The following is a 27,657-nucleotide window of genomic DNA, read 5'->3' as shown; positions in this document are numbered from 1 at the left end:
GAGATGGTGAAGTTCAAATCAGGTGTGGGTTCGAATCCCACTCAAAGCTCAGAACTTGAGATGGTGAAGTTCAATCCCGGAGTGGGGTCAAATCCACTCACAGCTCTCAAATGAAGGGAGTGTCAGTAGTGGGGTCAAATCCACTAACAGGTAGAGTAGAAGGGGGGAGGGACAGAGTAGAGGGGAGGAGGTAGGATAGAGTAGAGGGAGGGGGAGGAGGAAGGATAGAGTAGAGTAGAGGGAGGGGGAGGAGGAAGGATAGAGTAGAGGGAGGGGGAGGATGTAGGATGGAGTAGAGTAGAGGGAGGGGGAGGGGGTAGGATAAAGTAGAGGGAGGGGGTGGGATTAAGAAAGAGTAGAGGGAGGGAGAGTGAGTGGAGGTAGAGTAGAGGGAGGGAGGGAGAAGGTAGAGGGAGGGGGAGGTAAAGTGTAAGGAGATATGGTAGAGTCAAAACATTGGATAGTACATAATACTTTTAATATTTTGATATCATTTTAATATTGATATCTTTAATATTAAAAGTAAGATGTACATGCCAATAGTTATCCATCTACCATCTCCCTCCCTCTCTCTCTCCCTCCCTCTACTCTAGCGTACCTCCTCCCCCTCCCTCTACCCTATCCTACCTCCTCCCCCTCCCTCTACTCTTCTCTATCCTATCTCCTCCCCCTCCCTCTACTCTATCCTACCACCTCCCCCTCCCTCTACTCTACTCTATCCTTCCTCCTCCCCCTCCCTCTACTCTATCCCTCCCCCCTTCTACTCTACCTGTTAGTGGATTTGACCCCACTACTGACACTCCCTTCATTTGAGAGCTGTGAGTGGATTTGACCCCACTCCGGGATTGAACTTCACCATCTCAAGTTCTGAGCTTTGAGTGGGATTCGAACCCACACCTGATTTGAACTTCACCATCTCAAGTTCTGAGCTGTGAGTGGATCTGACCCCACTCCGGGTGTGAACTTCACCATCTCAAGTTCTGAGCTTTGAGTGGATTTGACCCCACTCCAGATTTGAACTTCACCATCTCAAGTTCTGAGCCTTGGGTGGGATTTGAACCCACACTGGTTTGAACTTCACCATCTCAAGTTCTGAGCTTTGGGTGGGATTCGAACCCACACCTGATTTGAACTTCACCATCTCAAGTTCTGAGCTTTGAGTGGATTTGACCCCACTCGGGAATTGAACTTCACCATCTCAAGTTCTGAGCTTTGGGTGGGATTCGAACCCACACTTGTTTGAACTTCACCATCTCAAGTTCTGAGCTTTGGGTGGGATTTGAACCCACACCTGTTTGAACTTCACCATCTCAAGTTCTGAGCTTTGAGTGGATCTGACCCCACTCCGGGTTTGAACTTCACCATCTCAAGTTCTGAGCTTTGAGTGGATTTGAACCCACTCCGGGTTTGAACTTCACCATCTCAAGTTCTGAGCTTTGAGTGGATCTGACCCCACACCTGATTTGAACTTCACCATCTCAAGTTCTGAGCATTGGGTGGGATTCGAACCCACACCTGTTTGAACTTCACCATCTCAAGTTCTGAGCTTTGAGTGGATCTGACCCCACTCGGGAATTGAACTTCACCATCTCAAGTTCTGAGCTTTGAGTGGGATTCGAACCCACACCTGTTTGAACTTCACCATCTCAAGTTCTGAGCAGTAACCTTGCCACTGGACCACAGTGACTTCTGAAATACACAATTTGGAACTTATACTTATCCTTTTCTCATCCATCTCAATAAACAATTGGAGAACTGCTAAGAGTGGATTCGAACCCACTCCTGAATTGGATTCACCATCTCAAGTTCTGAGCAGTAACTCTGCCACTGCGCCACAGTGACTTCTGAAATATACAATTTGGAACTTATACTTATCCTTTCATCACCTCAATAAACAACTGCAGAATTGCTAAGAGTGGATTCGAACCCAATCCTGAATTGGATTCACCATCTCAAGTTCTGAGCAATGTACTTGCCACTAGACTACAGTGACTTCTGAAATATATGATTTGGAAGTTATATTTATCCTTTTCATTACCTCAATAAACATTTAGAGAATTGCAAAGAGCAGAATTGAACTCACTCCTGATTGGAACCTGTTCCCACTTCAAGTTCTGAGCCAATGTCTTTGCAACTGGACCACGGTGACATCTGAAATAAGGTGATTGGAAGTTATATTTGTCCTTCTCATCACCTCAATAAACAATCGGAGAAGGACAAAAAGTGGAATTGAACTCACCCCTGATTGGAACCTGTTCCTATCTCAAGTTCTGATCCAATGTCTTTGCAACTGCACCACAGTGACTTCTGAAATACAGTGATTGGGAGTTATATTCATACTTTCATCACCTCAAAAAACAATTTAAGAATTGCAAAGAGGGGAATTGAACTCACTCCTGATTTAAACCTATTTCTACCTCAAGTTCTAACCCCGTGTTTTTGCCACTTGACCACGGTAACAACAAGAGGGAGAAGTATCAGAAGTCAGATTTATTCTCTTCATTACCTCAACTCCATTGGTAAACAAGATGAGCATTCTCAGTGCTGGATTGGAATTCATTCTTGATTTGAACTTGTTTCCACCAAAGATTCAGTCAGATACATCATTTTTGGAACTATGATGACCACAAGAAGAAATGATCAAAAGTCATATTAGTTGACAATTACCTAAACTCCACTGGTAAACAAGATGAGTGCTCTGTGTCCTGGATTGGAGCTCACTCCTGATTCCAACCTGTTCCCAATTCAAGTTCTGAAGCAATGTCTTTGCCACTGGACCGACCACAGCAACAGCTGAAAACAATACTAGATTGGAAGTTATATTTATCCTCCCCATTACCTCAATAACATTGGAAAATGATTCAAACTCATTCCTGATTTGAACCTGTTCCCACCTCTGCTTCTTACCCAATGTTTTTGCCACTGGAAAAAGAAAAAAGCCTTACTATACTATGTTGTTTTTTACCAAAAATAAAGCCTTACTATACTATGTCGTTTTTTTACCAAAAATAAAGCCTTACTATACTATGTCGTTTTTCTACCAAAAATAAAGCCTTACTATACTATGTCGTTTTTTTTTACCAAAAATAAAGCCTTACTATACTATGTCATTTTTTTTTACCAAAAATAAAGCCTTACTATACTATGTCGTTTTTCTACCAAAAATAAAGCCTTACTATACTATGTCGTTTTTTTACCAAAAATAAACCCTTACTATACTATGTCATTTTTTTTTACCAAAAATAAAGCCTTACTATACTATGCCGTTTTTTTTTTTTACCAAAAATAAAGCCTTACTATACTATGTCGTTTTTTTTTACCAAAAATAAAGCCTTACTATACTATGTCGTTTTTCTACCAAAAATAAAGCCTTACTATACTATGTCGTTTTTTTTACCAAAAATAAAGCCTTACTATACTATGTCGTTTTTTTTACCAAAAATAAAGCCTTACTATACTATGTCGTTTTTTTTTTTACCAAAAATAAAGCCTTACTATACTATGTCATTTTTTTACCAAAAATAAAGCCTTACTATACTATGTCGTTTTTCTACCAAAAATAAAGCCTTACTATACTATGTCGTTTTTTTTACCAAAAATAAAGCCTTACTATACTATGTCGTTTTTCTACCAAAAATAAAGCCTTACTATACTATGTCGTTTTTTTACCAAAAATAAAGCCTTACTATACTATGTCGTTTTTTGCGATAAAAAGCCTTACTATACTATGTCGTTTTTTTTGCGAAAAAAAGCCTTACTATACTATGTCGTTTTTGGCGATAAAAAGCCTTACTATACTATGTCGTTTTTTTGCGAAAAAAAGCCTTACTATACTATGTCGTTTTTGGCGATAAAAAGCCTTACTATACTATGTCGTTTTTTTGCGAAAAAAAAGCCATACTATACTTTGTCGTTTTTTGCGATAAAAAGCCTTACTATACTATGTCGTTTTTTTGCGAAAAAAAGCCTTACTATACTATGTCGTTTTTTTGCGAAAAAAAGCCATACTATACTATGTCGTTTTTTTGCGAAAAAAAGCCTTACTATACTAAGTCGTTTTTTTGCGAAAAAAGCCATACTATACTATGTCGTTTTTTGCGATAAAAAGCCTTACTATACTATGTCGTTTTTTTGCGGAAAAAAAGCCTTACTATACTATGTCGTTTTTTTGCGAAAAAAAGCCATACTATACTATGTCGTTTTTTTGCGATAAAAAGCCTTACTATACTATGTCGTTTTTTTGCGAAAAAAAGCCTTACTATACTATGTCGTTTTTGGCGATAAAAAGCCTTACTATACTATGTCGTTTTTTTGCGAAAAAAAGCCTTACTATACTATGTCGTTTTTTTGCGAAAAAAAGCCTTACTATACTATGTCGTTTTTTTGCGAAAAAAGCCATATTATAGTATGTTGTTTTTTTGCGAAAAAAAGCCTTACTATACTATGTCGTTTTTGGCGATAAAAAGCCTTACTATACTATGTCGTTTTTTTGCGAAAAAAAAGCCATACTATACTATGTCGTTTTTTTGCGAAAAAAAGCCTTACTATACTATGTCGTTTTTTTGCGAAAAAAAGCCTTACTATACTATGTCGTTTTTTTGCGAAAAAAAGCCATACTATACTATGTCGTTTTTTGCGATAAAAAGCCTTACTATACTATGTCGTTTTTTTGCGGAAAAAAAGCCTTACTATACTATGTCGTTTTTGGCGATAAAAAGCCTTACTATACTGTCGTTTTTTTGCGAAAAAAAGCCTTACTATACTATGTCGTTTTTTTGCGAAAAAAGCCATACTATAGTATGTCGTTTTTTTGCGAAAAAAAGCCTTACTATACTATGTCGTTTTTGGCGATAAAAAGCCTTACTATACTATGTCGTTTTTTTGCGAAAAAAAGCCATACTATAGTATGTCGTTTTTTTGCGAAAAAAAGCCTTACTATACTATGTCGTTTTTTGCGATAAAAAGCCTTACTATACTATGTCGTTTTTTTGCGGAAAAAAAGCCTTACTATACTATGTCGTTTTTGGCGAAAAAAAGCCTTACTATACTATGTCGTTTTTTTGCGAAAAAAAGCCATACTATACTATGTCGTTTTTTGCGATAAAAAGCCTTACTATACTATGTCGTTTTTTTGCGAAAAAAGCCTTACTATACTATGTCGTTTTTGGCTATAAAAAGCCTTACTATACTATGTCGTTTTTTTGCGAAAAAAAGCCTTACTATACTATGTCGTTTTTTTGCGAAAAAAAGCCATACTATACTATGTCGTTTTTTGCGATAAAAAGCCTTACTATACTATGTCGTTTTTTTGCGGAAAAAAAGCCTTACTATACTATGTCGTTTTTGGCGATAAAAAGCCTTACTATACTATGTCGTTTTTTTGCGAAAAAAGCCTTACTATACTATGTCGTTTTTGGCTATAAAAAGCCTTACTATACTATGTCGTTTATTTGCGAAAAAAAGCCTTACTATACTATGTCGTTTTTGGCGATAAAAAGCCTTACTATACTATGTCGTTTTTTTGCGAAAAAAAGCCATACTATACTATGTCGTTGTTTTGCGAAAAAAAGCCTTACTATACTATGTCGTTTTTTTGCGAAAAAAAGCCATACTATACTATGTCGTTTTTTGCGATAAAAAGCCTTACTATACTATGTCGTTTTTTTGCGAAAAAAAAGCCTTACTATACTATGTCGTTTTTTTGGCGAAAAAAAGCCTTACTATACTATGTCGTTTTTTGTGAAAAAAAACATACTATACTATGTCGTTTTTTTGCGAATAAAAGCCTTACTATACTATGTCGTTTTTGGCGATAAAAAGCCTTACTATACTATGTCGTTTTTTTGCGAAAAAAAGCCATACTATACTATGTCGTTTTTTTGCGAAAAAAAGCCTTACTATACTATGTCGCTTTTTTGCGAAAAAAGCCATACTATACTATGTCGTTTTTTGCGATAAAAAGCCTTACTATACTATGTCGTTTTTTTGCGAAAAAAAGCCTTACTATACTATGTCGTTTTTTTGTGGAAAAAAAGCCTTACAATACTATGTCGTTTTTGGCGATAAAAAGCCTTACTATACTTTTGTTTTTTTGCGATAAAAAGCCTTACTATATTATGTCGTTTTTTAAAGAACAAAAAGGCTTACTATACTATGTGTTTATTTTACGAAAATAAAGCTTTACTATACTAAGTCATTTTTTACGAAAATAAAGCCTTACTATACTATGTCGCTTTTTTTTAAGAAAAAAAGCCTTACTATACTATGTCGTTTTTTTACGGAAATAAAGCCTTACTATAAATAAAATAAATTTACACCACAACCAGTTTTAAGATACTCCATTTTTTTAAATAAATAAATAGAAATTTGCAATACAAAACATCTGAAATTTTGTTTTTTATATGGCTGAACAAATACTTGACATTAACATAACATCCAATACAATCTCTGGCCATGTAAAAAAAAAAAAAGTGCATATATAGTAATGACTTTTGCTATTATAAGTAGACTAACATTGTAGAGTAGCATGTGTACTTTCCATTTTGAATTTATTCTAATCAGAAGGTAAATTAGACCTAATTTTTGCCTATCATAATGTTAAAAATAAAATATTGTATTTTATTCTATTTTAAAATAAGTTTTAAACTACATTACATAATAGTTTTTCCTAAAGTATGTTGAAGAAGACAGAATATTTAGAGAATACAAGTATTTCTATTGGAGTATTTTGGCTATTTCAAGCAAAGGATCCATCATCAACATAACAGCCGCCATCATACAATCGCTTTGAATGCGAGACGTCATCACATTCGTCCTGATTGATGATGACGGCATGCACATATCTGACAGACCACTTTGCCTATTATCCTTACATTTAATGTTAATTATATTACATTATCTTTAAAAAAATAAAATTCTAAATGGTTAGTAAACAGTACTCTACAAAACCACCCTTAAAGCCCAAAACATCTATTCTAATTTTAACATTCTTTTCCTACATGGCCAAAGTCACATCAAACATGAATAGTCCAACCTGACACATTTTCCAAGAGTGCAAATGGCTTCCTCTTGTGACTTCCAAGTAGTCTCCATTGGGGGACGTCTCCAAACAAATGATTTTCCAGTCCACTTGTTACTTTGTCTAAAAGACATTAGCACATTCATTTTAAGTTTCCCTGCCCATACTTTTTTTAAATTAAACTTTCTTAAGCACATATTTTGACTTGCTAGCATTGCCCATTAGCCACTGTAGGCAGCACTTAATATCCAAACCATGTCAACCGGGAGAGGGCATCAAAATGGGTCGACAACAACCTAAACATTAAGCACCGTCTACAGCAGTAACGGTAACACCATTATACTTAATTTAATGATTATCTTTAAACCATGATCTACAAAAGACAATTTCTATACTTAATATTTACTCTTAAAATGAATGAAAATACTATACTTAACTTCTGGAACTCCATCGAGGTCACCCACAATTCAGCAATCTCACCTAAATGAGGGAAGAAAAAAAAACCCAAAGAACATGGATTTAATCATTTGGACAAAATAGCACATCCAATGTAATGCTATGCCTATCCATTATATTACTTTATTTGGTACTAATTTAAGTAATACTATAGACGTCACTGACATAAATGTCACTCCACATCCAAGCTGTCGACCGGGAGAGGGCAACCGTCGAGCCGACAGGGTTGAGACGTGGAGCTCCATCTACGGCAGTGACAGCCATCTTAAATTTTAAAAAAGGTAAAGTTAGATATCCAAACCAGTCCAAAAGAAATGGAGTTGTTTTCAGCCTTTTCTTCCACCAAGCTTCTTGATGCCAGTTTGGAGTTTTGTTCAGCACCATCCGCCTCCTCTTTCTAAAGAAGAAAAAAAAAAAAAGAATGTTAGCACATAAAAGCTAATTCAAATGCGTTAGGCGACAAACCACTGCATGCCAGGAACTCTTCTGGTCACTCCACATTGGGGCCAACACAGCAGACCTGAGTGAGGGACAAAAGACAAACTACATTGGAATTTGGCTAATAGATTTATTAAAGTCATCCCAATAACACACTTTATATATCTACTTTTTTAATGCTCAATGGGATTGTTTGCCCACCACAGACGGACCTCCACGCCCAAGCCCCGTGGACTCGGAATTTTTGCCCTCTCCCGATCGACAGGAATTGGACGTGGAACACCATCTACAGCTAAGCTCATTTAAATATCATCACAAATGGATGATAGGGACATTTTAAGACACGATTGAGCTCCAAATACTATAAAATATGCCCACCTTGTCTTCATTTCATTTACCTTACTTGCCACATCATCTTGATCTCCATTGCAGTCCATTAACAGGCCCCACCTAAGTGTGGGAAAGACAAACATTTATGGCAGCCATTAGACATGACTTGGCTCAACTTACCCAGACTGCCATGATCTTCTTGGCTCACCATTGTGCTCCCCGTTTTCCTGAAAAAGAAAATCATGCCACAGCAAACCATTAGAAGAGACTCATTGACATGCCACCGGCTACAAACCACAGAAAGTCTTCTGGTCACTCCAACCTGCACACTTGTGTCTTCCCATCTCAAGCAAACATTACAACGCGCAAACAACATTTAACAGATTTATTTTAATTTTAACAAAGGTGGGGCCTCCAGCCACCACAAACGATGCTCCATGTCCAAGTGGCATGGACCCAGAATTTTGCCCTCTCCCAGTCGATGCGGATCGGACACGGAACATCTGATGTGGTGATTTGGACTATTTTAGGACACCCAAGTCAATCTAGTCGCCAAATCTATTGACTTGACTCGATGGCGGTTTAAAAACATTTGTATACTATTACATTTAGCGTGACAGCAAGTCGTCCGTGCCTAAGTGAAGGAAAACATTACAATTAAAACAGGTACGATGCGCCATCGAGTTGAAAAACAACGCATCGTCGAGATTAACGATGATCAAAAGGCTAGTTTCAAGTCGAAAGCGACATTTCGGACAAACATGCAATCAAAGACGACAACATTTCTTACCTTTGACAGAAGAGACGCATCCACCGAACACAAGTTCAAACAATACGAATAAGCAACAAAAAGCAGCGAATTAGCCATGACAAGTTGGTGGATCGAGACCGAGGCGTCGAAGAACGCAAGTCTGATCATCCCGCCAAATACTGAATTCTATCCTTCCTTTTCCGGTCTGATGAGTCACCTGAACGGAAATACGTCACACGTCAGGGAGCCCCCCCCCCTGACATTTTGCTAAAACGCATGCGCCAAATGTGCTAAAGATTTAAATCAATTAAAGTTAATAGATCCATAGTATAAATGGTCTCTTTAAAAAAAAATAGAAACTAAGCCTCATTATAGATGGTCATGTTTATTTATTTATTAATTTTTTTTAGGATAAAATGCCTTCCTATACATGGTCACAAAATACAAACTTCAAAATACCATAAAAATGTATTACGTTTAATGTTTTTTTTTTTTAGATTAAAAAGACCATGTCTTATAGTAATTGGTTGGTAAGAGCTGTTAAATATACAAACCTTTTTCCTATCATATTTTTGTATAATATCCTACAAAACAATGACCTACTCACTCTCACACACAAACACACTCACATCAAATACTTATCAGATCCAGCATGTAAAGTGTAAATTGAGCTAATTTCTACCTTTCAGCACAATACAAGGTACCGACACGCCTAACTGTTACATTTGACTAAAAACGGGAGCGGTCGCCTGGCCGAGGGGATCCGTGCCTACCCACAAACGAGCCATGGAAACCTGGGCCTTCCTCATTGCTCAACAGCTCAACCCGCCTCAATTCCTCTGACGGCAAGATCATCCCACTGTCGCCCTCCTGAAACGCGCCACACATACACTTAGTCTCTTTAAGCATTTTTTTGCAAACATGTTTTTGTCCTTACGTCAGCTCCACGGCGCTCCCCCTCACAGGGCATCTCCTCAAAGGTGTCCACAGTGGCACGCATGTAACTGCACCCAAAAATGGCAAAAAATGAGTGTTAAGACCTACCCTATGCATGCATGTATGTGTATGTATGTATATATGTACTTATGTGTATGTACTTAAATATGTACTGATGTGTATGTACTTAAATATGTACTGATGTGTATGTACTTAAATATGTACTGATGTGTATGTACTTAAATATGTAATTATGTGTATGCACTTAAATATGTACTTGTGTATGCACTTAAATATGTACTTGTGTATGCACTTAAATATGTACTTGTGTATGCACTTAAATATGTACTTATGTGTATGCACTTAAATATGTACTGATGTGTATGTAGTTAAATATGTACTGATGTGTATGTACTTAAATATGTAATTATGTGTATGTACTTAAATATGTAATTATGTGTATGCACTTAAATATGTACATGTGCATGTAGTTAAATATGTACTTATATGTATGTAGTTAAATATGTACTTGTGTATGCACTTAAATATGTACTTGTGTATGTAGTTAAATATGTACTTATGTGTATGTAGTTAAATATGTACTTATGTGTATGTACTTAAATATGTACTTATGTGTATGCACTGAAAAATGTACTTATGTGTATGTAGTTAAATATGTACTTGTGTATGTACTTAAATATGTACCTATGTGTATGTGCTTATATATGTGTGCTAATATATGTGCTTGTATATTAGTTAAAAATAAAAAACATATACTCTCCATTTTCAGTTTTTGTAGTTGTTTGAGGAAATAATCCTATGTACCTTAAATTGGTGACAGCAAAAGAATCTTGTAGAAAGTTCGTGCTGTTTTTGGATTGATCCAAACCCAATTCCAGAGGGATGCCATTCTTTCCATCCTGGAAATGGGAAATCAAATCGAAATAAAAAAAAAAAAAGGAGGCTTTTGATAAATACTCACCACCAGTTTTCAACTGACCTTTTGCACCACGGACCCAAGCAGCTCTGCCAATGTGTCGGCCAAGCTTGAGAAGGAGGGTCTCTGGGTGGGCTCGGCTTCCCAGCAAGCCAGCATGATGGCGTAACTGGTCATCCAATACGTACACGCAGGTCAAATCAGAAAGTCTGATGCAATACTAGTCCGAGTCTCCTCACATTTCTGGGGTGCCGTAAGCCGGCGCTCTCATCCTGGTTCCCGCCTTCAGCCTGCTGCAGAACTCCTGGTCGATGTGCAGGCCGGGATAAGGGGACGCCCCTGAAGTGGGTTCGAATAATAGGATTTTTAAGATTTGCTCTTTACTGAGTTGTATTTCAAAGCTTACCCAAAGAGAAGATCTCCCACAACAAGACACCAAAGGCCCAAACATCACTTTGAGTGGTGAACACCTTGTCAAAGATGGACTCCGGAGACATCCACTTCAGAGGGAGGCGAGACTGAGCATAAAAAATAAACAGACAACAGCTTGACTAAACTATAAAATCGCCTTCAAAGAAATCAAATGACTCCCATGTGTACTCACGTCTCCCTGGCGCACATAATCGGGGTTTTTGTAGATATCTCTAGCCAGGCCAAAGTCGCAGATCTTCACCACGTCGTGGTCTGAAAGCAAGACGTTTCGGGCTGCCAGGTCTCGGTGGATGCACTAGAGTGGCCGGCAAAAAATAGAAAAATGAATTAATAAAATATATGAGATAGATGGAAATATTTCCAAAGGGGGGGATGAGGACTCAACCTTGCGGGACGCCAGAAAGTCCATTCCTCGAGCCACCTGGAAGCTGAAGGAGATCAGATGTTCCAGGAATAATGGAGAACTGGATTCTGGAGCTTGATCTTCACAAAGACTTTCTCTCCATCTTTGAAGATGTACCTAAAGGATGGAAAAACAATGGATTGACATATTACAAAAGTGACTTCCATTTGGATGTTTTTTCACATTGTTTGTTGCACAAAAATGGGACAAATCCTCACCCCAAAGACGTCTCGCTTGCTCTTCAGAAAGCTGGACAAGTTTCCATAGCGACAGTACTCCACGATGACCATCAGTGGTCCTGCCCAATGCAAATCCCAGTCAATAAATCAATCCCATTGAATAACCACAACACCCTCCCCATACCTCCTGGTTTGGTACAAGCTCCCAGCAGGTTCACGACATTGAGGTGGTGTCCAATATAGTTGAGAATCTTCAATTCAGTCATAAGGGCTTTGTGCTCGCTAACCGTCGCGCCCTCTGGAAGACACGGAGTGAAATTAAGTTGACAAAAACAAACACAATCCAGGTACTTTTGCATTACAAACTACTACCACCATTCCTTACCCTTTAGCATTTTCACCGCTACCGTCCCACAGCTGGAAGTCCCGTCAATCCCAAAGGCAGACGCCTGAACCACCTTCCCGAAGGCTCCTCTCCCCAAATTTCGGCCTGGTTAGGACATGAAAACTTTCTTACTTATTCCAACACAACGCATCAAGGATTAATATCCATTTTTAACTTGCTAGTGCTGCGCTAGCTAGCAAACATGGACAGAATGACCACTTGGGAACAAAGCTACAACACATTAGCATGTTAGCCTTGCAATTTTTAGGTGCTCAGACCAACATAGCTAACAAAGGAAAGCTAACTAGGATCAAATTTCATTATGCAGCATTTTCTCTCTTTTCTTTGGATGGATTTGTATCGAAATTAGTAACATTTCCCAGTCGGAATTCTTGCCTGGGTGGGACACGATAGTCGTTGCGGCCCATCCTGGAAGTCGACGTCCGATAAGATTTAACGTCAAGCCGACACCACCCCAGTAGCTGATTAGCGTCGGTAAACACGGTGCGGCCGTGCTCTTAATTACCCAGCCAAAGACAATACGGACTTTGATTAATGCCAGCGGAGTCCCTCCCAAGGATAGTTTGATAAGAGCTATGAGAAAATGCCAGTATCTTTGATGCCATCTTAATACATCCTCTGCTTACATTCCTGGAATCATTCAAAGAAAACCTCCTAAAAAAACTCTTTTCACATCCCATTGGCAAGGTACCTAATTTCAGACGGTCTCTTGGGAACTCCCAACGGTCCGGATCGTACCGGAGGCGTTCGCAGCGTTCGTCGATGGGACCGTCTCGCGAGTCCAAGACGATTGACAGGTACTCGGATTTACTCGAGGGACCATCCATCTGTGGGAGGTACAAGGTCAGGGTTAGCTATAAGGGTCATTCCCAAGGGTTAAAACAAAAAAAATGCTACAGTTTATTTAAGACGAACAAGATTTTTCCAGCCAATCTCCAATTAGTCTTCTTACCTGTCGTAATTTTCGGATCAAGAGGGTCAAGAGTAGCCACAAGAAGGTCGCCGCCACACAAGTGCACGCCAGAGTGGGAATCTCCACAGACGGGTTTCCGGAAACATCTGCGTACGACACATTTGTCCAGTAACCGAAGCCGACAACACCGCCTTCGACATTACCCATTTACCGTTGACCCAGATGTAGGCGGAGCTCTCCGCAGTCCCCTTTTGGTTGGACGCCCGACAAGTGTACAAGCCCTGATCCTCAATGGCGACACGGTCGATCCTGAGTGAGCCGTCCTCTGAGGACATGACGATTCCTAATGGAGAAGACGAAAAATTAAACAGGATCTCACATGGAAGAGCGGTTTTAGTCCATTATTGTTTTGGTTTACCTGATCTTTGTGACAAAGCGCCTCGGTTCTTGTACCAGGCCACGGTTGGAGCTGGGACGCCCTTGGTTGGACAGCGTAGGACCACCGAGCTGCTGGCGTTTACCGTCCAATTGGTAAGATTGTCCAACAGCACTGGAGCTTCCAATGCTGAAACATAAACACAGTCACATAAGAACATTTAGTCTGGGTTTAGCATTAAGCTAACGGAAGTGGACTCGTTCTTTTTATTTTTTTCTTAAGGAAGTGGACGTGTCGGACGCCAATTGTTATAGCGATCGCCGATCAGAAGAAAAATCACTCCACCAATTGTGGTTTCCCCGATCTTCCTCCCTGGACAACAATCGATGATTGTCCAAGCGGGGGGCCCCAAAGTCCGGGGCCCCGGACCCGACAGTGTCCGATGGGTTGATTGTTCCCGCGGCACGGGCGCGGGGGCCTGTAAATGTGGCATGGTGGGAAGTGCCATTGTGTGCTCTTCCTCCAGAACAGAGCCCATTCCCACGTGAAAGAGGTGGCCGGCAAAGGCGGGCGGGCTTTTGGGCGGGGTGGGGCCTCAGGAAGCTGAGGGGACCCGATTCACAAACAGCAGCACAGTCCGTGAGAGCCGGCGTGCTGTTTGTTTGTTTGCGACCTGATGTACGTGCACAAAAGACATCAGGATGTCCCCAAGGAGGCCCTTTTTAGGTTCCTCAAGGTATAGCTCGCGGGAACCAGTAGAAGTGCTTTTAGCTAGTAGAAGCGGTTTTAGCTAGTAGAAGGAGTTTGGACTAGTAGAAGCCATTTTGGCTAATACAAGGGTATCAGCTAGATATAATATTTCGATTTAATATTTAGATTTTGTTTTTTGGATTAAAAGAACTGGATTAAAATCCCTGAATATTATTTTTTTTATAGATCAAAAACAATGGTTTTTTTAGCTTTTTTAATATATATCTTTAGATTTTACAATATTACTTTTGAACTAAAAACCCTGAAAAAATGGATTAAAAAATGACAATCATTGATTTAAAAGGGGGAAAATCAGGAAATTTAATATATACATCTATACTCTTAATTTTAATATGATCCTAAAACAGTTTTTACAATAACATGCTTGAGTGACACCCACCTGAGACCCTCACCTGGGTTACCAGGTGCTCCTCCTGGCCAGTGATTCGGCGTTGGGCGGCGCACACATAGGTGCCCGAGTCTTGGGCGCTCAGGTTACTCCACGACAACTGCAGTAGACGTGAGAACTGCCCCGTGGAAGGCTCTCCGCGCAGGTCAGTGACCTCATCGTTGACCCCGCCGCCAGCCGGGTGGAGGCGGCGCCACGACAAGGTGGCGTACAGATACTTGTTAGCACTGCAGGTGAGGCGCAGAGCTCCGCCTTCTCGGGGTTCCTCGTCCTGGCTCACGTGGAATCCACCCGGAATATCTGAAAACGAGAAAATGATTAGTTTGGAAAGTGGCATACCTTCGGCCGCCATTTTGGAGCTAAGACGGCTAGAGAAGCCGCTCGTATTTACATTAGCCCTTTGAAACTTCCCGTGGAAACGGCGCGAGAGTTTCCTGATGGGAGATAGTGTTTATCTTTCCCAAACACCCCGAGGCCTCCCGAAATAACGCCGAGCTGCCAGTCCGAGGAAATGCGGCCCGGGGGGGCGCCATGAGAACCAGTTCCTGTTACGCTAACGCACAAGTGGAACACGTAATTACACTGACCTCGTAGAGTAACACTGATTCTGGGTCAGCTATTTGAATGTTTTCAATTTTGTCTACCAGGTTAGACGTCCAATATTATTCAATTAAAAAAAAAATGAAACTGAGGCAAAAATTACTACATAAAAAAAAAACAATGTTAATATAGAAAATAAACAAAACGACAGATTAAAGTCCAATAAATCCAATCCCTTTAAACACAAACGACATCAAGTCACCTGAAACATAGAAGTAGATGTCCAGATGGTCCAGTCCCACAGGATTGGTCGCCACACATCGAAAAACACCCGACACCAGAGCTTCATCCACAGTCAGAACGCCCACCGTCTAAACACAAATGCAGATGCAACAATTACATGAGGACTACATGAAGATGTGTCGTCACACGAGTGTGTCGTTTCCCACCTTGGTCTTCCCCTGGAGAACTTCCTGTCGGTGGCTGACGCTCAGGATGCGGTTGTGCGTGGACGTGGCGGGGAGCCCTGGACTCACGGGGAGCCACGCCGACGAGGATGTCGGAGTGGCGCACCTTTGGTCGGGAGGAGGACACTCAGCTGTGTTGACATAATTCTGCAGCCGTGTATGTCTACTGTGTGTATTTGGGATCAAGGTGGGGGGCTCCATGGTCTAATTTCAATCCAATTTAGTATTAAATAGTACTTAAATTGATGTTGGAAAATGTGCAAATAAGAATTAAACAAGTCTAAACTTAAAGTTTTTTTCCCCCAATGCCAATGTGGGTGCAATTCTAATGGAGTAATTGTCACTTAGATGTACAGTATGTATGCAATGCATATCCTATTTATAGATAAATATATATTATTGTGTGGGAGTTGTTCTTTGAGGATGTGCCTTTTCATCCCCTGCGTCATCTTCCACTTCCTGCCATTCTTTAAATCACTTGGCGTCATTAACATACCATACATTTCAGTTTTCCTTCATTAGCATCCACCCCTCTTTTCTATGGTATGTATTCACGCTACATATTTATATATATTTAGCAACACTTCACCTGACAAGCCCAAAGATTAGTAGTAGTAGTAGTATCGATCTATAGTGTTTATCTAGCAATGCTATTTAGTATTTATACTATTTAGGGATCCCTCACTCACTGGACAAGCTGAAAATGTAGTAGTAGTAGTAGTAGTAGTAGTAGTAGTAGTAGAAGTAGCAGTAGTAGAAGTAGCAGTAGTAGAAGTAGCAGTAGTAGAAGTAGCAGTAGTAGAAGTAGCAGTAGTAGAAGTAGCAGTAGTAGAAGTAGCAGTAGTAGAAGTAGCAGTAGTAGAAGTAGCAGTAGTAGAAGTAGTAGTAGTAAGTGTAAGAAAAACTACTACTACTACTACTAAGTAGGAGTAGTAGTAGTGGTGGCAAGTGTAAGAACAACAACAACTACTACTACTACTAGGTAGTAGTAGTAGTGGCAAGTGTAAGAACAACTACTACTACTAAGTAGTAGTAGTAGTAGTAGTGGCAAGTGTAAGAACAACTACTACTACTAAGTAGTAGTAGTAGTGGCAAGTGTAAGAACTAGTAGTGGCAAGTGTAAGAACTACTACTACCAAGTAGTAGTAGTAAGTGTAAGAACTACTACTACCAAGTAGTAGTAGTAAGTGTAAGAACTACTACTACCAAGTAGTAGTAGTAAGTGTAAGAACTACTACTACCAAGTAGTAGTAGTAAGTGTAAGAACTACTACTACCAAGTAGTAGTAGTAGTAGTAAGTGTAAGAACTACTACTACCAAGTAGTAGTAGTAGTAAGTGTAAGAACTACTACTACCAAGTAGTAGTAGTAGTAAGTGTAAGAACTACTACTACCAAGTAGTAGTAGTAAGTGTAAGAACTACTACTACCAAGTAGTAGTAGTAAGTGTAAGAACTACTACTACCAAGTAGTAGTAGTAGTAGTAGTAGTAGTAGTAGTAGTAGTAGTAGTAGTAGTAGTAGTAGTAGTAGTAGTAGTAGTAAGTGTAAGAACTACCTACCACTGAGCTATGGGCTGATTGATCTGCCAGTCTGTCTATCTGTCCATCCATCCATCCATCCACCCGTGCTCTAATCCTTTTCCTTTTCCCTGATTACACGCACCGTGTACTTAGTGTGTGTGAGACCCACCCTACTTGTGAAACACTCACACACAGAAGACATCCTCTCTTTCTCTACAAATGGAAATAAGAGTGTTAGATGGGGCGATAAAAGTTGGTTAGTCACACACAGAAAGAAACAGACGTACAACAATCGCTCTTCAGCCACTCCGAGTGTGCGTATGTTCGTGTCAGCTGACTAACTACACTTTGGTGTTCTTGTGATTTAAACCAAAAATAAAAACACACAAAAATAACAAAAGGAAAATACATTGATAAAATGAAAGTAAAGTTTAATGTAAAAACAACAACAAAATGATACAAACCATTGAAAAAAAGTGTATTGACAGTCATACAAATATGGTCATATGTAAGTTAGTTGTATAAAATTATTAAATATTAGCTTCATATATTACTCATAGAACATCTTTATACAAAGGGAGGGAGGATAGGACGCAAATACACAAGCATACATGGAAGTAAACATTCACACACACGCATGTCAAATGTATGAAGGACAATAAGGGCCACATAAAAACTACAAAAATGGTCACAATATGACAAAAAAACTTTTACATTTACATCACCTATTTTAGATGACTTGGCTAGTGTACATGTCTATTTTTTGGTACTATTACTTCATTTTTTTGCTTATATTTTGGGGGAAAAAGTGATACTTTAACATTTTATAATATAACTACTACTTTTTGAAATACCTGACTTCCCTCACGGAAAAGAATATGAAAGCCAAATGTTGTAAAATATTAGGTTAGGCAAAAATTAGCCTAATAATTTTTTGCGTGGCCCTGACGGTCCTTCATGCAAATGTCGCTATTTCTGACACCGAGACTTCCTACATGGTAGGGCGTCCGACTTTTAAAAAAAAAAAAATTAAATGTATATATTCATTTTTACAACGATAAAAGCTTGCGTCCACTCACTTCTCAAATTTGGGCTTCTTGCTGGAGGAAAAAACACAGTAAAAACTCACAGCTTTTGTGGATATGTGTGTGTGGGTGTATGTGGGAGGGGGCCAGGGTCATTTGGGGGGGGGACACGCACCCGTGATAGTACCACTCTAGGACACACAAAAAAAAAACAAGCAAAGCATATCCAACAGGTATTGATGGCGGTATGGATGGAAATGATGGAAATTAATAAATAATGTAGCGGGGTGTCCTATCTTTTGGCTCGTGCGCTGGCGTTTCACCGCTCAGCAGTGTCGCGAGTCTATTCCGGCGCGACGAGCGCTAGTCATGGGTAGTTGTGGAGGTGTGGGCGGGGCAAAGGTGAGTAGGGGAGGAGCTCTGCGGGGACAGGGAGGAGCCTGAAGGGGCCTGAAAGGTGTGCACGACTCACAAAAAGGTGGATATCAGAGTTAAATTTTGGTTTGGGTGAAAATTTTAAATTAATTTAAAGTGTCGTAATGTAATTGTTCCATTTTAATTTTGTTTTAAATTGAGTCTTGTGTTATTTATAAAATTAAAGTATGTTAAACCAAATTCAGGTAAAAAAATATCCAAGTAATGTCTAAATCGGACCCTTAAAAAATATGGAAGAATTAAAAATTATTAAATTTTATTATATTTTACAATAACCTGAATAAACATTAGCTTGCATATTGAATTAAAAAAAAATTTGGTGGAATATATGAATTTGAATATATTTTTTTGCATTGGGAATGAGTAGGGGACTTTTGGTATGAACATAAATACCTAAGGGGCCACCTTGTACATATTAAAGTTTTCTAAACTATTTTACATTCCAATCCTGAAACGTTACTCTAAAAGCCAATATTTTTGTGAGTTGGCTATGTGTGATGTGTGTGTGTGCTTGCGCAGGGGTGGTGGCGTGTGTGTGTGTGAGGGGGGGGGGCATTTTCAAGAATAGATCAAGTCTTTCGGAAGCAGCCCTGAGCCCCGTTTGAAGACGAAGGGGACAATCACGCTGCTGGGAAGCGTCTCGCTCGCGTCGGGAGAGGAAGCCAAACAACGAGAGGAAAAGCGCTCGCATTTTGGCACAGGAAGCCCGGCGCGCCTCCTGCCCGGGCCTGATAAGAAGCGCCGCCGCCGCCGCCTCGCATTCCCATGGCCGCCGGCGGACCCCGCTCGCCATCGCCAACGGCGGGGACCCCGGACGGCCCCAAAAGACGGGAGATCCCGGGCCCAGGCCTCGCCGTCAAGCTTGCGCTGCGGACGGGCTGCGGAGAACAAGTTAGATCCAGTCAGGATCCACAAAAAAAGAAACACCTGCCGCCCTGCCTTGCCAGCGAAATTTAGTTTCATTAATAGCTAACATAAATATTCATTCTTTTTTTCAAACGCTAGTGTCCATTTTGCCTAAGGCGCCAAACAAACCACGTTTACGTCACCCTCCCGCTCCCCGCGGTACACTTGGCGAACAATTTTGGAAGCGCCCGTCGGAAATAACGCGGCAGGCGAGGTCAGGGGCCAAAGTTGGACTATGCCGATGATGTCACGGACGCAACACTTAACCTTTACGCTTCTCTGGCTCGCTACACAATACGTTTTTGACCCCGAACGACCGCTCTGTCAGTTTTCTTGCCAAGTGTGTGTGTGTCACATATAAGAAAAAAGCATCAGAGGATGTGGTGTGCAATCACAATAATAAACAGGAGCGCGTCCTGCGCAGGAAATTCATTAAATCATCCACGTTTGATTTGGGAGGCAACAAACGCCACTACCTTCTATTCAACCGACTGTGTGTGTGTGTGTGTGTTGTTCCTTTCTATCTTCCCAAGCTTCGCTTGTGTGTCAGTGAATGCAGCACACACACTCCTTACACACACACACACACACACGGTAGGTTAAAATGACGGGAAGAGAAAAAAAAAAGACATTGGGAGCAAGTGAGAAAACACAGTGCAGCACACAAAAGCGCACACGGACGTTTTGACACATTCACACACTGACATGAAAGGCCCTCAAACGCCATGTGTTGTGGTTACAAGAAGGAAACGCTGTCTGGACACATGCTCCAATAGACAAAACACAACTTGTTTGGACAACATGCACACACAATGAAAACACACACATCATTTAAGGCACAACAACAGAAGGGACGGGTCACTTTTGTCTTAATGTGGGATTGCAAGGGCTGAGTTATTAATGTTTTTTTGGTGGGTCAAATGGTGGAAAAGATGAATATTTTTGTGATGGACGTCCATTTTAAATGGGAGGGATGGCAGAGATAATTTAGCAATTTAAATAGCAGCCAGTGAGTTATAAGTTATGTACTTTAAATTTCCCCTATATGATAAAAGACGCGTTTCAAGTTAATTCACCCAAAAGTTTAGCAAAGAAAATAAATTTTGTCGCATGAAAGGTATTGCAAAAAAATGCCTAATCCACCGACATTAAAAAATAATTAACGTCCATTTGTGGCACAAAGTGCACAAAAAAGTGATGATAAATTCATTTTAAAAGTCAGTGACAGAAAAATAATCGACAAAACAGAAAAAAATAACATGACTAGTTAATGTCGCAAAGTCCTGGAAAATAAATACTGCTATTCAATCTGGTATAAAGTAGTAGAAAGCTCAAAATTGGCCAAAAACTATCATTGCAAATACAATTTTAAAGTATGTCGAGGAAGATAAAACCTGCCAGAAAAAACATCCCCCTGAGATGAACTGATTGGCACTAAAACGCGAGCAGCCTACCCTGACCATTTGTTCTAAGCAAAATAGCGCTTATGCTAGCACGTGTACTTACGGGCCTTTGGGCGGACACGGGTGCCAGAGCCAGTGGACGTGTGGTGGCGGGACGCCTTGGGACGTGCAGTGCAGACTTTGCCGGCTCCCCCTGGGCACGGCGGCCGGGTCTTGCGACGACACGCCCTTTTCGCCAATCTCCGGACTCGCTGCCAGCAGACAAACAACATTGAGAAAAAGGTTTCCCTCGCCAAATGTCATCCGGTCTTACCGTTAACCACCAGCGTTAACGTGAGATCCCGGTAGAGCGCGTGCTCCCGGATGCCCACTCGCACCGTGTATTTCCCAGCATCCTCTTGGGCTACGTCGCGGATGACCAAAGAATGGCCGTCCATGTGGTACCTGGAGCACTGTTCCGCCGCCACTGCGCCGTCCTTCAACCTGGCAACCATAACTTTTAAGTTGCTTTCTTATTGTTTTAGGTCAACAGCAACTTCGTACCAAACGACTTCGGGCGCGGGGTAGGCTCGCAGCTTGGGGGAAATTCGGTAGGATTTCTGGCCCGCTCGAGCTTCCATGGTCGTTCCTCGTCTGGGTTTAAGTCGGATGAAGGGTCGATCTGAGGAAAGGTCAAAGAAGGGAGATTAGAAAGGTCGCTTTGGGAATAAAATGGTAGTGAAGGCTCCAACTTACCGTAAACGGTCACTGTGACTTTCTGCTGCTTGGTTTTATTCCCACTACCGACTCGACACGTGTAGAGGCCGCGGTCTGAGCGCTGTAACTTGGGAATGGTCAGGATATTGTAGAATAACATGTGAGTTCTGTGTTTCAGAAGACGCTTAGACGTGGAGCCGTGGTTGCTTATCTGTGGACAGAAAAAAAACCTTGTTAAATCTAATGTTGGATGAAAGCAAGAATCAAAATGGCTGACTATTAAATACCTTTCCAGGATAGTCCCAGGACATGTTAACCCTAGTGTTTAATTCTCCAGTGGCAGTGCAGTTGAGGACTAGGCGCTCTCCCTTTAAGGCTTGGACTGGACCACTGGTGTTCACGTACATGTCCAGGATACTACTCACTGGAATAAAAATACACACAAGGAAGGATGTTAGGCACCTATTGGAATAAAAGTTGTTGTGGTGTTAGCGGACCTGGTCTGTGGACGATGTATTGGCGAGACTTGTACGACACGCCGTCAATGAGCGTCTGGCAGAAGAAGAGGCCGATGTAGTAGAAAGTGGGAGTGCGGATGGTGAAACCACGTTTGCTGTTCCATAAGATGTTGCGCTGGTCTGGACTCAAACTGTGCTGAGGGAACTGTGGGGGAATGCAAAATGACAAATGGCGGATTTAATTGTTTTTACTTTTTTCCAAAGGAATCTCAGTTTTTTTGCTCATGAGTGATTTTTCCAGATTATATAAATTCATGAAAGGTGTCCATGAAATAGTTAATTAAATAGCAAAATAGTTAAATCCGTTTTTTTGGTGGCATTTTAAGTATCCATCTATATAGTTGACTCTATTCCATTTAGGCCTCCACAATACTGTAACAACACCAAGTTCAACATTTATTTAAATACTGAATTAGAAATTCCTATCATGGTGCCACTTGAACCAGTTTGTTTATTTGCTGCCATCCGTCCCACTCAAAATGTCTCGGACATCTCCCACCAATCACTCATCTCCCAATTGGCTAAAACTGTCTGAGTGGACACAGAATGACCCTGCGATATTTTCGTCCTCTGATTTCCGCTCCGTTTCCTCTCGAGAGAAAAAAAATAAAACCTCCATCCCAGATGCGGACCAATCCCGACGGGGTCTTCTCAAAATCCTTGCATAACCTTTTCGTCTTGGACAGCGTGGCGAGGAAACATGGACAGGTAGGAAGGAGCAAAGTGACCCTTTTCCCAACGGCCTCTTACCTAACGCGGGTAAAAAAAGGACGCAAAGGGGAGATGGGCCGAGACGTCCGAGGAGTCAGGATGTGGGAAACGAGACTCCGGGTCCATCTCCTCGCATCCTGTAGTAGTAACAGGATGCGAAGACGTTTTTTGAGCGAGAGGCTGGGAAGTGGGGTGCCTCACTTTCACAGCCTTAGCGCAAAGGAGGCGGGGTGGGGGGGCCTCGAGGGTATTGTTGTATGGAGGCGGCGAGAGAAAAAGAAAAGGCCATCCAGGAAAAAAACACTCCAAAAGGCCCGTGACAGTTCGCCGATGAAGGGAAGGGGAAAAGGGAGCTTTTTTTAGAAGCCTTCCCTTTTGACCAATACATTTTGTACTGGACAAAATGTTTGGGGACGTCGTGGAGACGTGTCAAGAGATGGCTTAAACGGTAGTAGGGGACAAAATAGGAATACATTTTTGAAGGGGACTCATTTTTGTGTTTTTTATAGCAAAATCTTACTTTTCTGTTATTGGTAAAACGATGGTGGCAACTTAGATGGATACGTATATGAAGTTAATCTTAGAAATTGAATTTATTATTATGTTTGAAGGCTATTTTAGAATATTTGGAGGCCAAAGGATTTTTTTTAATAGAAATTGCCCACTTTTTGGGGTTTACGACACGCCAATAGTAAAAGATTCATTATACTTAGACAATTTCCATTAAACAATCTAAGTCCAAAAATACATACTTCTGTTTAAAAATAGCTCCTAAAATTCCCAGTCCCACAAAAGCCACTAGAGGAAACCCTCCGGATGTTGAAATCATCCCGATGCGTTAGAGAATACTATTTTTAGAAATTTCCCTCAAATGCCTCGGGGCTGTTTTGGATTTGTCACTTGAGGAAAACTATTAAAAACACACGAATGAGTATTTTTAAATCTTTTCATTTCGTGCGCTTCCTCTTTCCTTTATTTACCAAGACGACTCATATTTTGCAAATGGTGATTAATCAAGTAGGAATTGAGGAATTTGTTACGAATAAAAAGTGAAAGAAAATGGCTATTTTGGGCGTTCCGTTATTTAAAAAAACACATTTTTATCACAAAACCCAATCTTTGTTTTCTGCTTGTTCGACAAATTCTCTTATCTGACATGTGACACTCAGGCCAGCGTATTCAAGTCCGCTTGAGGAACAATGGCGCGCGCTTTAGGGGGGCCGAAGCTAGCTACTTGGGCTTCCTCTCGCCAGCTGTTTTAAGCATCACGGCGAAAATAGTTGGCGGCAAGGAACGCTACTATGTGCCGGGCGGTGGGAAGTGATCCTGGCTGGGGGCCAACGGGGCACTTTGGACCCAACGTCCTGTCTCCAGCCGCTTTCGAAACAAAACAAGATCGGAAAAAGCTTGTTAAGAAATAGAAAAAGTCATCTGGGATGATTAATTTGGCCTGCGCGTGTGACATTCAACTGGGCTTATTTTGTCCAAAAACAAATTTAGTTGCCATTTTTCTCGGAAATGTCTTGACGTCACTCACCTTGACCAGGGTACTGGTAACGTTGGGGTGGGTAACTCGGCACGGGATGACCAATGGCTGCTTTTCCTTGAAGTACAAGACATCAGTGCTCATCTCCGCGTGGTCCACAAATGGCTGCCGTCTGTCTGAAAGACAAACACAGGCGGTCAGGGACCCTGAAAACGACACTTTAATAAAATAGGTGTTCCACAGGGCTCAACGCCCATCCCACTTTCTTTCCCATAACCATTTCATTTACCATTGAATGCCATATTGTACCGTTTGTTCTCAGTTGGTGGCTGCTTCCACTATTGTGTACTCTACAGTTCTCTGTTGTCATTACCCCCCACTACACCCACCTACTGAGACCCCCCGCCCTCCCCCTCCAACATTGAAAGCTAATGGCCGCCCGCCGTCTACAATAAACACACAAATTGTTGTGAGGCAATCGTAGCAAGGTATTGTTTGCTTGTCTGGGGGCCCCCGAAACAAAAGTACCCCAAGGACCAAGGAGTGAGTCGGGCTTCCTTTGATTGCTAATGGACTTGGAGGGCAGAGATGCTCTCTGGGGTGATGGGAGGGGCCACCACTGTAGACTTTCTGCCTCCTCTTTGCTCCGGCCGGCCGGCCGGCGGCGGCCTTCATCTCATCCTCGCACGCACGGTCGAATACCTTGACGGCGAGCCAGTGAGACCCTCCGCCTCCCCTCCACCCCCCCCAGCCACTTGGCCCTTCTGTGCCCCGCCCCACTCTCGCAACCCCTGGCCTCCTCCCTTGGAGTACAGGATGCTGGAGCAGGGCAGATAAGGCTGATGCCCTGTATGGGAAACTCTGCCCAAGCTTGAGCCTTTCAACAGCTGGCCCGTTACACTCCAAATAAGTTTTGTATTTATATACAAATATAAAAATATATCCAGAGCGACGCCAAGGTGCTGAAACTGTGGCCAAAGTGTTTAGAGATCACCCTTTTTTAGGACATCCTGTTTAAAAAAAAAAGAAAAAACTCCTGCTGTTGGCTTAAAGTCAAACTCAATTGCTAATGACAAATTAACTCTCTAAGCTCCATTTTAGACCAAATGGATTGGACGCTTAATTTTGTCAACATGGCCAATGAGGTTTGTCAAATTGAATGGAAACGAATAAACCAAAAAGTAGACATTTTTTTACTACCTATTTAGTCTATTCTTTCAGTTTTTAAACTAAATGTATAAGATAAGTATATATGATAAATAATCTTTGGAAGTTGAGAAAAAAATTCTGTCAAAAAGCCTAGCATAGATTCAAACTGATACTAATATGTGTCTTTTATAGGCAAGTGGCATCTTACCTGCCACATAGACGTAAACCGAGGTCTGCCGCTGCATTCGGTGGCGGTATCGGCACAGGAAGGAACCGGTGTGGTGAGGTCGCGCGCCCTCCAGCAAGGTCAGCCGACTGCAGTGTAGCCGTCGTGACTTGCCGCAACGGGATTCTTCCACGCGAAGCCGCTCCAGAGGCAGGTCAGGCGGGAAGGACCAGGAGAGTTCAAAGCGACCCCTGGAAGACAAAGAAGTAGTATTAGTTTGGCTGAAAAGCGCAACATGGCAGGCGTTTGCGGAAATGAGTTGATTAGGAAGCTCGTATTCAATGATTGCACTAGAATGAAAACATATTTAATAAGTTGGCTTATCTGGACTGTTTTTTTTTTGTTGACAAAATTGGCTCATAACTAGCAACAATGCTTTTCTGAAATGTTCCAAAGTCAATATTTTTTTTACAATTTTATAGCATTTTTGTTGAAGGGTCAAAAGTCATTCTTCAGATTGTGTAATTTTTCTAATCATAATTTCAATAAAATGGAGATGATTCAGTAAATTCTTAAAAAATTCACATGGAAGAATGTTTTTATATTTTTTTCCACAGGCAGTTTTGCACAAATTGGTCAACATTATCAAATAATTTGAATGGAAAATCTTTTCAAATACTTATGCTAATTGTTAGCATGTAGCTTTTGGCTTTAAAGTAACCTGCAGCTCAGCTCCAGGGTCTGGTTGACGTCCAGGACAAGCTGTCCGTGCGTCCCCTCCAAAACGGGAATGGCGTATTTGCCCTTGGCCTCGTCGTCTGCACCTGCGGGACACCGGCACACGTTAAGGAGGCGGGAACACGGCATCCCCGGGACGTCGGTACGGTAAATGGGATAAAGAGAGGGAACATTTCAGTGAGACGGATGATGGCGACCATTCATTGTCACGTTAATGGCTCCCGGCGGATGGATCATTCGCGGCAACTGGCCTTACTCACACTTCCGATAAGAGTTTCCTTCAGTATGACATTAGGTGACACATTCTCGCTCATAATGGGAACGAAACGTTCCTATTTAAACTGAAAGTAGGAGTCAATTTAAATGGGGGATTTTTTAAATTTCAGATTCTAAATTGGCATCCAACAGCAGAGAAAATTGGATTCGGATTGCTAAATGTATTTCCACATCTTTAACAAAAAATACAAAATGGAGTTAATAAATTACCTTTTTTGGGGGTCACATAAAAGCCAAAATTTTAAATTTCTCATTATATTAAAGGGACTTATTTTTAAAATGGCACAAGTCAGAAATATTTACATTAAACAAATAGCTAGAAATAGAACTACATTATTTCAATTCAAGCAAAAAAACATTGTTAACATTAAATATTCAAACCTTCACCTGAAATGAGTTCCAACCTAAAAATCGACAAAACCAATTAAGCAAAACTGTTAAAATACATTAAAAAAAACCTCAATTTTCAAATACAATATCACTTTACTAGTTAGCATACTTTCCTCATCTACCAAAATTTAAATGACATTTCTATCCACATTTGGATCCCTTAAATTCCTCTTGAAAAAAAATCCAGCACCCCCCAAAAAAACACCAAATACACCCAAAGCGAGTCATTTCTGACTGACCTTCGGCAAAGAGCGCGTACAATCCACAAAGCAGAGAAGCGAGCAGACAGTTCATCGTGTTGATCCAATTGTTGATAAAAGTCTTATTAATTCCTTATTTTGGGTGACTTGGGAGACTCATGAGCGACGCGTTCCCGTGCTTTGGGCTCCCCGGCCCCCCATTTATACAGTTCCCACAGTGGGGGCCACCGGAAGGCGGCCTTCCGTGACGCGCGCGCGCGCCTACCGGCACACCCTCGCGCCCTCCCCTTCCTTTAA

General features: G+C 41.1%; 1 protein-coding gene across 1 annotated transcript; it reads right to left on the bottom strand.

Annotated features, from left to right (window-relative positions):
• Positions 1-6,323: 6,323 nt before the first annotated feature.
• Positions 6,324-27,609, bottom strand: flt1 (fms related receptor tyrosine kinase 1). The gene is given in 32 exon segments (XM_077735546.1): positions 6,324-7,498; positions 7,640-7,994; positions 8,291-8,362; positions 8,423-8,469; positions 9,033-9,863; positions 9,931-9,997; positions 10,755-10,849; positions 10,930-11,035; positions 11,106-11,205; positions 11,273-11,384; positions 11,471-11,593; positions 11,684-11,802; positions 11,805-11,999; positions 12,065-12,178; positions 12,266-12,370; positions 12,978-13,113; positions 13,239-13,345; positions 13,411-13,542; positions 13,618-13,764; positions 14,726-15,034; positions 15,537-15,645; positions 15,724-15,847; positions 21,134-21,281; positions 21,344-21,513; positions 21,574-21,691; positions 21,766-21,937; positions 22,014-22,150; positions 22,224-22,389; positions 24,493-24,617; positions 25,799-26,007; positions 26,478-26,580; positions 27,400-27,609. Coding segments are annotated over 28 exon segments (3,744 nt in total). The 5' UTR covers positions 27,455-27,609; the 3' UTR covers positions 6,324-7,498; positions 7,640-7,994; positions 8,291-8,362; positions 8,423-8,469; positions 9,033-9,722.
• Between the last annotated feature and the right edge of the window lie 48 nt (positions 27,610-27,657).

The sequence above is a fragment of the Stigmatopora nigra genome, chromosome 16 (assembly GCF_051989575.1).
Source record: "Stigmatopora nigra isolate UIUO_SnigA chromosome 16, RoL_Snig_1.1, whole genome shotgun sequence".
Lineage (NCBI taxonomy): Eukaryota > Metazoa > Chordata > Actinopteri > Syngnathiformes > Syngnathidae > Stigmatopora > Stigmatopora nigra.
This window is presented reverse-complemented; position numbering and strand designations above follow the sequence as displayed.